Genomic DNA, 10,557 nt, shown 5'->3' on the forward strand with positions numbered 1-10,557 from the left:
TTTCATAACAGATGCAGCAAGCCCAGAGGTGCCAGAGGTACTCCAGCTACACGTAAGCAGGAGAATGGTCCCACTCTTGGGGGGAACTTTCCTGGCTTCTCCACTACCTTGGTGAAATGGGCTAGAGAAAGGATCTGAGTCCTCGCTTCCACTTCCTTTACCCAGAGGCCTCCCTGCCCTTGAGGACTCTCCTGTCTGGCAGTCGTCATAACCCCAACAAGGCTGGGCCCAGGATTCCTGGGGGGCTTGTGTCATAAACAGATAGCTAAGGGTTAATGGCTCTTTCACCTGAAAAAAAAAAGTAACCTGAAGCACCTGACTAGAGGACCAATCAGGAAACAGGATTTTTTCAACTCTGGGTGGAGGGAAGTTTGTGTGTGAGTCCTTTGTTCTTGGTTCTTCTGCCTGTATGCTCTCTTGGATATGAGGGGATTTCTATTTCTTGCTTTCTAATCTTCTGTTTCCCAGTTGTAAGTACAAAGGATCAGCTAGTGATTTATATGTTTTTTTTATGTATTTACATGTCTATAGTTGCTGGAGTGCTTTGAATTGTATTCTTTTTGAATAAGGCTGTTTATTCAATATTCTTTTAAGCAATTGACCCTGTATTTGTCACCTTAATACAGAGAGACCATTTTTATGTATTTTTCTTTCTTTTTATATAAGCTTTCTTTTAAGACCTGTTGGAGTTTTTCATTAGTGGGGAACTCTAGGGAATTGAGTCTGCAGCTCACCAGGGAATTGGTGGGAGGAAGAAGTCAGGGGGAAATCTGTGTGTGTTAGATTTACTAGCCCGACTTTGCATTCCCTCTGGGTGAAGAGGGAAGTGCTTGTGTTTCCCGGCTGGAAACGGGGGAGGGTGGAATCCCTCTGCTTAGATTCACGGAGGTTGCTTCTGTGTATCTCTCCAGGAACACCTGGAGGGGGGAAGGGAAAAAGGTTTATTTCCCTTTGTTGTGAGACTCAAGGATTTGGGTCTTGGGGTCCCCAGGGAAGGTTTTGTGGGGACCAGAGTGCCCTGAAACACTCTAATTTTTTGGGTGGTGGCAGCTTTACCAGGTCCAAGCTGGTAACTAAGCTTGGAGGTTTTCATGCTAACCCCCATATTTTGGACGCTAAGGTCCAAATCTGGGACTAGGTTATGATATGGTGTGCAGCGTCGTGGGAAAGATAGAATCCAGAAGCCAGTAGGAATATTATATTTTTCTTTTCTCTGCTAGGGGCTTTTTAGCAGAGAGAAACAGTTTGGTTTTAAAAGGGAACCAGAGAGAATTTTTTTTCTCTGCTCTCTCTGGCAGTTGTGGCTTGCATATTAAGCAAGAAACCATTAAGAGACTATTAAGGGTCTTTTGTCACACAATAGCACTCCCATTAGGAGGCAGATACCAGCACTATACTCATGCTAATAAAGTGGTTTTTCTGGTTTACTTTACACTGAAAAAATTAGCTAGAGAAAGAAAGGGAAAAAGGCACTGTTGCTAGGCAGACCCCAGGAGGCAACAGAGCCTGCAGTTCAGAAGATAAACACCGGAGGGCACCCCAACACAAGAAAACAGGAACCATGCCTACCAAGACAAAAATGGAGGCCAAAGAACAAATCGAAGAAGCTGAACACAGGCGAGAACTGGAAAAAAGACCACAAGAGATGGAGCTGAGAGAAAGAGAAAGAGAGGCAGCCTACAAAAGAGAGCAAGCAGCCAAAGATGCAGGCCACCAAAAACAGCTGGAACTCCAGAGGGAAGCCCACCGACAGGCCATGGAATTAGAAAAGGCTAAGCAAAAAAAACAACCAACCCTAACAACCCTGCGCCAATGATTGTTCCACAGCACAGGAAATTTCCCACCTACAAGACAGGTGATGACATCGAGGCCTCCTTGGAAAATTTTGAAAGAGCCTGTCTTGGGTACCGCATCCCTGAAGACCAGTACATGGTAGAATTGAGGCCACAGCTCAGTGGACCTTTAGCAGAGGTGGCAGCTGAAATGCCTAAGGAGAACATGAACGACTATAAACTTTTTCAAACCAAGGCCAGATACAGAATGGGGATCACCCCAGATCATGCCCGTCGGCGTTTTAGAACCCAAAAGTGGAAACCAGATGTGTCATTTCCCAAACACGCCTACTACGTTGGGAAAAATTATGAGGCCTGGATATCAGGACACAATGTTAAAACCTTGGAGAACTGCACCTCCTCATACAAATGGAACAGTTCTTGGATGGTGTTTCCTGAGGACATCACACGGTACATACAAGATGGAAAACCCAAAAATCTCGCTGAGGCGGGGAGATTGGAGCCAGATGGTGGAAGTGGCAGAAAGCAAGAAAGCTACGGTCAAGGGGAACGAATACCCCAGGGGGGCACACCGACCATAAACCCTACAACCGAGGACAGCCAAAGACCCCACATACAACCCAAGTACAGCCACAGACGCCCTATTCTTCCACCTCACCAGTCTCCAGTAACTCACCTCGACCCAGTGACCCATCAGATGGAAGATGCTTTAAGTGTAATGAACTGGGACATATCAAGGCCAACTGTCCAAAGAACGCCATCCGAGTGCAGTTCATTACACCACCATCACACAAAAGATCCCCAGGCCCGGATGCCTCTCAAATACCCTTGGAGCGAAGGGAAAATTTGAGAGTGGGCAGAAAGAAGGTTACTGCGTGGAGAGACACGGGGGGCACAAGTGTCAGCTATCCACCAATCCCTTCGTAGACCCCAAATTCATCAACCCAAAGGCCCAAGTGACAATTTACCCCTTCATGTCACAAGCTGTAGACTTGCCTACAGCTGAACTGCCTGTCCAGTACAAAGGCTGGTCAGGAATGTGGACTTTTGCCTGTCCAGTACAAAGGCTGGTCAGGAATGTGGACTATGACAATTATCCTATCCCCATGCTACTGGGAAGACTTGGCCAACCAGGTGAAGTGGGCCAAGAGAGTGGGAATGGTTACACGTAGCCAAACCAGGCAAGCTTCCAGACCCATTCCTGTTCCTGAGCCGTCCACAGACGCCCCGTCTGTGTTACCAGAGACCCAGACAGAGGTAGTGGCCCCGGATTCCATGCCAACCACTGAAACAGCCACAGCGCCTCCAGTCCAGGCCCGGAACTGGAACAGCAACCAGCACCAGCAAGTGCAACCACATCTTCAAACTCAACGCCAGAGGGCGCCAGCGAGCCAGAACTGGCAGAAGCAACAGACAGCCATACCCAAAGGGCTCAGCCAGAGCCTGAAATACCCTCAGGTGCACCAGCGGAGAGCGGTTCACCAGCAACGGAAACAACCCCATCACCTACATCGCTTCCAGAGGGACCAAGCCAAGTCCACAGTCTGAGGAAGAACTGGTGACCCCAGCCTCAAGGGAACAGTTCCAGACTGAGCAGGAAGCAGATGACAGCCTTCAGAAAGCTTGGGCGGCGGCACGGAGCACCCCACCGCCTCTCAGCTCTTCTAATCGATCCCGGTTTGTTAATAGACCAAGGACTTTTATATAAGGAGATTCTTTCTGGTGGACACCGGGAAGAATGGCAGCCGCAAAAAACAGTTGGTGGTTCCAACTAAGTACTGAGGGAAGCTCTTAAGCTTAGCCCATGATCATCCCAGTGGCCATGCTGGGGTGAACAGAACCAAGGACCGGTTAGGGAAGTCCTTCCACTGGGAGGGGATGGGCAAGAATGTTGCCAAGTATGTCCGGTCTTGTGAGGTATGCCAAAGAGTGGGAAAGTCTCAAGACCAGGTCAAGGCCCCTCTCCAGCCACTCCCCATAATTGAGGTCCCATTTCAGCGAGTAGCTGTGGATATTCTGGGTCCTTTCCCAAAAAAGACACCCAAAGGAAAGCAGTACGTACTGACTTTCGTGGACTTTGCTACCCGATGGCCAGAAGCTGTAGCTCTAGGCAACACCAGGCTAACACTGTGTGCCTGGCCTTAACAGACATCTTTGCCAGGGTAGGTTGGCCCTCTGACATCCTTACAGATTCAGGATCTAATTTCCTGGCAGGGACCATGCAAAAACTGTGGGAAATGCATGGAGTGAACCACTTGGTTGCCACCCCGTACCACCATCAAACCAATGGCCTGGTGGAAAGTTTTAATGGAACTTTGGGGGCCATGATATGTAAATTCGTCAACGAACACTCCAATAATTGGGACCTAGTGTTGCAACAGTTGCTGTTTGCCTACAGGGCTGTACCACATCCCAGTTTAGGGTTTTCACCGTTTGAACTTGTGTATGGTCACGAGGTTAAGGGGCCATTACAGTTGGTGAAGCAGCAATGGGAGGGGTTTACGCCTTCTCCAGGAACTAACATTCTGGACTTTGTAAGCAACCTACAAAGCACCCTCCAACACTCTTTAGCCCTTACTAGAGAAAACCTAAAGGATGCTCAGGAAGAGCAAAAGGCCTGGTATGACAAACATACCAGAGAACGTTCCTTCAAGGTAGGAGACCAGGTTATGGTGCTGAAGGCGCAACAGGCCCATAAGATGGAAGCATCATGGGAAGGGCCATTCATGGTCCAAGAGCGCCTGGGAACTGTGAACTACCTCATAGCATTTCCCAATTCCTCACTAAAGCCCAGAGTGTACCATGTTAATTCTCTCAAGCCTTTCTATTCCAGAGACTTACAGGTTTGTCAGTTTACAGTCCAGGGAGATGATGCTGAGTGGCCTGACGGTGTCTACTACGACGGGAAAAAAGACGGTGGCGTGGAAGAGGTGAACCTCTCAACCACCCTGGAACGTCTGCAGCGGCGACAAATCAAGGAGCTGTGCACTAGCTTCGCCCCATTGTTCTCAGCCACCCCAGGACGGACTGAACGGGCATACCACTCCATTGACACAGGTAATGCTCACCCCATTAGAACCCCACCCTACCGGGTGTCTCCTCATGCCCAAGCTGCTATAGAACGGGAGATCCAGAACATGCTACAGATGGGTATAATCCGCTCATCTACCAGTGCATGGGCATCTCCAGTGGTTCTGGTACCCAAACCAGATGGGGAAATACGCTTTTGCGTGGACTACCGTAAGCTAAATGCGGTAACTCGTCCAGACAACTATCCAATGCCACGCACCGATGAGCTATTGGAGAAGTTGGGACATGCCCAGTTCATCTCTAGAATAGACTTAACCAAGGGGTACTGGCAAGTACCGCTAGATGAACCTGCCAAGGAGAGGTCAGCATTCGTCACCCATGCCGGGGTGTATGAATTTAATGTCCTTCCTTTCGGCCTTCGAAATGCACCCACCACCTTCCAGAGGCTGGTAGATGGTCTACTAGCAGGACTGGGAGAATATGCAGTTGCCTACCTCGATGATGTGGCCATTTTTTCAGACTCCTGGCCCGAACACCTACTACACCTGGAAAAGGTCTTTGAGCGCATCAGGCAGGCTGGACTAACTGTTAAGGCCAAAAAGTGTCAAATAGGCCAAAACAGAGTGATTTACCTGCGGTACCAGGTGGGTCGAGGAACCATAAACCCCCTACAGGCCAAGGTGGATGCTATCCAAAAGTGGCCTGTCCCAAAGGTCAAAGAAACAGGTCCAATCCTTCTTAGGCTTGGCCGGGTACTACAGGCGATTTATACCACACTACAGCCAAATTGCTGCCCCACTGACCGACCTGACCAAAAAGACCCAGCCAAATGCAGTTAAGTGGACTGATGAGTGTCAAAAGGCCTTTACCCAACTTAAGGCAACGCTCATGTTTGACCCTGTGCTCAGGGCCCCGGACTTTGACAAGCCATTCCTAGTAACCACGGATGCATCTGAGCATGGTATAGGAGCAGTTCTCATGCAGGAAGCAACGGATCACAACTTCCATCCTGTCGTGTTTCTCAGCAAGAAACTGTCTGAGAGGGAAAGTCACTGGTCTGTCAGTGAAAAGGAATGCTACGCCATTGTGTACGCCCTGGAAAAGCTACGCCCATATGTTTGGGGACGGCGGTTCCAGCTACAAACTGACCATGCTGCACTAAAGTGGCTCCATACTGCCAAGGGGAACAAGAAGAAACTTCTTCATTGGAGTTTAGCTCTCCAAGATTTTGATTTTGAAATTCAGCACATCTTAGGAGCTTCTTACAAAGTAGTTGATGCACTCTCCCGTGAGAGTTTCCCAGAATCCAGTAGTTAAAAAGTGTTCTTAAAATGTAGAAGTCTGTTAGTTATATACTTAGTGGTATATGTAAAGGTGCATGTGTTGTATTAATCTGTTTATTTTAAAGTTCTAGAAGGAAATCGCCGCCAGTGAGCTTCCCCACTGTCTGCAATTTGGGGGAGCGTGTCATAAACAGATAGCTAAGGGTTAATGTCTCTTACACCTGGAAAGAAGTACCTGAAACACCTGACCAGGAGGACCAATCAGGAAACCAGACTTTTTCAGATCTGGGTGGAGGGAAGTTTGTGTGGGAGTCCTTTGTTCTTTGGTCTTCTGCCTGTACTCTCTCGGCTATGAGAAGTGATTTTTTTCTGTCTCCTGCCTTTCTAATCTTCTGTTTCCCAGTTGTAAGTACAAAAGATCAGATAGTGATTTATATGTTTTTTTTGTTTTTACATGTCTATAGTTGCTGGAGTGCTTTGAATTGTATTCTTTTTGAATAAGGCTGTTTATTCAATATTCTTTTAAGCAATTGACCCTGTATTTGTCACCTTAATACAGAGAGACCATTTTTATGTATTTTTCTTTCTTTTTATATAAAGCTTTCTTTTTAAGACCTGTTGGAGTTTTTCTTTAGTGGGGAACTCCAGGGAATTGAGTCTGTGCTCACCAGGGAATTGGTGGGAGGAAGAAGTCAGGGGGAAATCTGTGTGTGTTAGATTTACTAGCCTGACTTTGCATTCCCTCTGGGTGAGAGGGAAAGAGAGATTAGCTCTCGGTAATTCTGTTTTCCAGGACTGGGAACGGGGAGGGTGGAGTCCCTCTGTTTAGATTCATGGAGCTTGCTTCTGTGTCTCTCTCCAGGAACACCTGGAGGGGGGAAGGGAAAAGGTTTATTTCCCTTTGTTGTGAGACTCAAGGGATTTGGGTCTTGGGGTCCCCAGGGAAGGTTTTTGGGGGGACCAGAGTGTCCCAAAACACTAATTTTTTTGGGTGGTGGCAGCTTTACCAGGTCCAAGCTGGTAACTAAGCTTGGAGGTTTTCATGCTAACCCCCATATTTTGGACGCTAAGGTCCAAATCTGGGACTAGGTTTATGATAGTTACCTCCTGCTGCCCTGGGTTTGCCTCCTTCATTCTCCTAAGAACAATCTGAATCTCTCCCAGCTAAGCTTCAGGGGCTCCATGCTGCTGAGTTGTAGCCCCAAGCCTGGCCTTGCCCTGTTTTTGTGCTCAGGGCTTGCCGTGCTCACTGCTCACAGCCTCCCCCAGCTTCTAAACAGGAGTTCAGTGCCAGCTGCTTTTTTGGCTGTGGAAAAAGTCAGAGGCTGGAAGGACCTAGGCCCAAGACACACAGAAGCACCAAAATACTCTCCCTCCAGTGCACTACACCCTATCCATGCTGGAGCTGGAGGGTCAGGGCACTCAGGGTAACATCTCCCCCTCTCGCAATCGGTGGTAGGAGCCAGAGCTCTAGTGCCAACTCCTCCTCCTCCCCCCCCCGGCCATTTGTGCTTAAGCCAGGGCTCTCCAGTTGCACCGCCTCTCCCCGTCCCCATCCATGCTGGGGCTGGGACTAGGGTGACCAGATGTCTAGTTTTTAACAGAACACCCGGATCGAAAAGGCTCCTGGCAGCTCTGGTCAGCATTGCTGACCAGGCCGTTGACTGTGGCTAGGGTGACCAGATGACAAGAACAAAATATCGGGATGCATGGGAAGGGGGCCGCTGCTGAAGCAAAAAACAAAAACGGAGTGCAAAATATCGGGACAAATGGCATCCCGACCGACATGGGACAAACAACTAAATACTGGGACAGTCCCAATTTTATCGGGACATCTGGTCACTCTAACTGCGGCACTGGCAGGCTCCCTGCTAGCCTCTGCTCCACACAGCTCCCGGGAAGCAGCGGCCAATGGGAGCTGTGGGGGAGGCGCCTACAGATGGGTCAGCATGCAGAGCCACCTGGTCAAGCCTTGGCCTAGGAGCCAGAGAAAGGACATGTCACTGCTTCTGGGAGCTGTTTGAGATAAGCACCACCCGGAGCCTGCACTCCTAACTCCCCTCGCCCTCCAAACCCCTCTATCCCAGCCCAGAGTATCCTCTGGCACCCCAAAGCCCTCATCCCTGGCCCCACATCAGAGCCCCCCCTCCACACACACATCCTAACCCCTCCTCCAGCCCAGAACCACCTCCTACACTCTGAACCCCGAATTTCTGTCCCCACCGTGGAACTCACACTCCAACCCGCTGCCTCAGCCCAGAGCCCCCTCCTATGCTCTGAACCCCTCAGCCCAGAGCCCCCTCTTGCATCCCAAATCCCTCATCCCTGGTCTCACCCCACAGCCCACACCCTGAGCCGGAGCCATCACCCTCTCTCCTATCCCAACCCCCTGCCCTACCCCGGAGCCCCCTCCCCACACTGAAACTCTCATTTCTGACCCCACCCCAGACCCTGCACCCCTAGCTGGAGCCCTCACCCCCTCCCAGACCCCTGAGCCAGCCCAGTGAAAGTGAGTGATCGGGGTGGAGAGTGACAAGCAGGGGGTGGAGGGATCAGGGCCTCGGAGAAGGGGCAGGGCTGTGGTGTTCCCTTTGTGCAAGGAAAGTTGGCAACCCTAGGTGGGAGGGGAGCCCTCAAGGCCCTCCAGTGCAACGTCCCTGCCAGTATCTGTCCCAGAGAGCTCCCCTGTGCCCAGGGGCGGCTCTAGGCATTTCGCTGCCCCAAGCACGGCAGGCAGCTGCCTTTCGGCGGCTTGCCTGCGGAGGGTCCGCTGGTCCTGCGGCTTCTGGACCTCCCACAGGCACGCTGCGGGAGGTCCACCGAAGTTGCGGGACCAGCGGACCTCCTGCAGGCAAGCCGGCCGAAGGCAGCCTGGCTTTGCCCCTGTCGTGACCGGCAGAGTGCCCTCCGCAGCTTGCCTGCCTCCAACAAGTCACGCGCTTGGTGTGTTGGGGCCTGGAGCTGCCCTGCCTATGCCATAGGGCCCTCTCACCCAGTCCGTGCCAGGGCTTGGGAGATATGTGCTCCCCAATCCCCACAGGCCCCCCCCAGGCATTGCTGTCCCCCCGTCCCACAGCCCCCCTCCGAGGCAGTGCCGCCCTCCCCCAGTCCCACAGCACCCCCCCCGAGTGCCACTCCCCCCAGTCCCACAGCACCCCCCCGAGGGAGTGCTGCCCCCCCAGTCCCACAGCCCCCCCCCCGAGGGAGTGCCGTTTCCCTCAGTCCCACAGCACCCCCCCCCTATGCACTGCCACCCTCCCCTAGTCCCACAGCACCCACCCGAGGGATTGTGCCGCTCCCCCAGTCCCACCGCGACCCCCCCCCGAGGGAGTGCTGCCCCCCCCAGTCCCACACACACCCCCCCGAGGGAGTGCCGTTCCCTCAGTCCCACAGCACCCCCCCGATGCACTGCCGCCCTCCCCTAGTCCCACAGCACCCTCCCCCCCAGGGAGTGCCGTCCCCCCAGTCCCACAGCACCCCCCCCCAGGGAGTGCCGTCCCCCCAGTTTCCCAACAGCAATCCCCCCCCCAGGGCGTGCCGTCCTCCCCCGCACCCTCCCCCCCAGGGAGTGCCGTCCCCCCAGTCCCACAGCTCCCCCCGCCCCAGAGACAATGCTGCTCCCCGCTCCCGTTCCGGATTGCGGCGTGGCTCCCCGCCCCGCCGGGCTCGGGCTGGCCCGCGGCGCTGCCAGCGGAAGGGAAGGGAAGCGAAGCGCCGCGCCCCGGGGACGAGGCGGGGCGGCGCGGCGCGATGGAGGCGCTGCTGGCCCTGGCCAACTGGAGCACCCTGCTCGTGTGCATGGTGCTCAAGCTGCCGCAGGTGGTGGCCGTGCTGGCTGCCCGCTCGGCGCGCGGCCTCAGCCCGGAGAGCCTGCTGCTGGAGCTGAGCGGGTAAGACGGAGCCGGGGGCCAGGCCCCGCCTTTGCTGCCGGCCTGGGCCCGGGGGACTCCTTAGCACGGGGAGCTCGCCACGCTTTGGCCCGCTCCCCTTGGGCCGGCCGTCCTCACACCCGCCTGAGCACGGGTTACTCCCCAGGCTGAAGTTTACTGGGCGGTTCTTGGCTGTGAGCACAAGGAGGGATGCCGCCGCCCAGCTCATTACCCTTGTGGAGAAGGCGGCGCCTTCCCGTAGCCCGCCGACAACTAGCATCGCTCCCCCCAGCTTCAACTTGCAGCAACTTTCCAGCCTCCCTGGCGGAGAAACGCTGCACCTTCCGCTCCAGGCAGCCAGAAGGGCTGGTGCCTCATGTAACTTTCAGCAAATGTTTTAGAAGTTTCCATTCCCCAGAAAGCGTGTTTTTAAGTGAATGGGATAGTCCTTGACCCTTGGTTTCATTCTTAAAATAGGCCCCAGCAAGGAGCCTGGCTACCCTAAGCCTGTGCCCGACTTCAGTTGGAAATGGAGTGCTGCTTTCTTAAATTTAAAAATCTGTACTTGTAAGATGCGGGAAG

The 10,557-nt window shown here is 53.0% G+C and overlaps 1 protein-coding gene across 2 annotated transcripts in view; it reads left to right on the top strand.

Annotated features, from left to right (window-relative positions):
• Positions 1 to 9,852: 9,852 nt before the first annotated feature.
• The window catches only part of SLC66A3 (solute carrier family 66 member 3), a 27,208-nt gene continuing 26,503 nt past the window's right edge, over positions 9,853 to 10,557 (top strand). For both annotated transcript variants that reach the window (XM_050951029.1, XM_050951031.1), the window contains exon 1: positions 9,853 to 9,996. In XM_050951029.1, the coding sequence (XP_050806986.1) occupies positions 9,857 to 9,996 (140 nt within the window). In that variant the 5' untranslated portion in view covers positions 9,853 to 9,856. The remainder of the gene's footprint in view (positions 9,997 to 10,557) is intronic.

This window comes from Gopherus flavomarginatus, chromosome 4 (genome assembly GCF_025201925.1).
Source record: "Gopherus flavomarginatus isolate rGopFla2 chromosome 4, rGopFla2.mat.asm, whole genome shotgun sequence".
NCBI lineage: Eukaryota > Metazoa > Chordata > Testudines > Testudinidae > Gopherus > Gopherus flavomarginatus.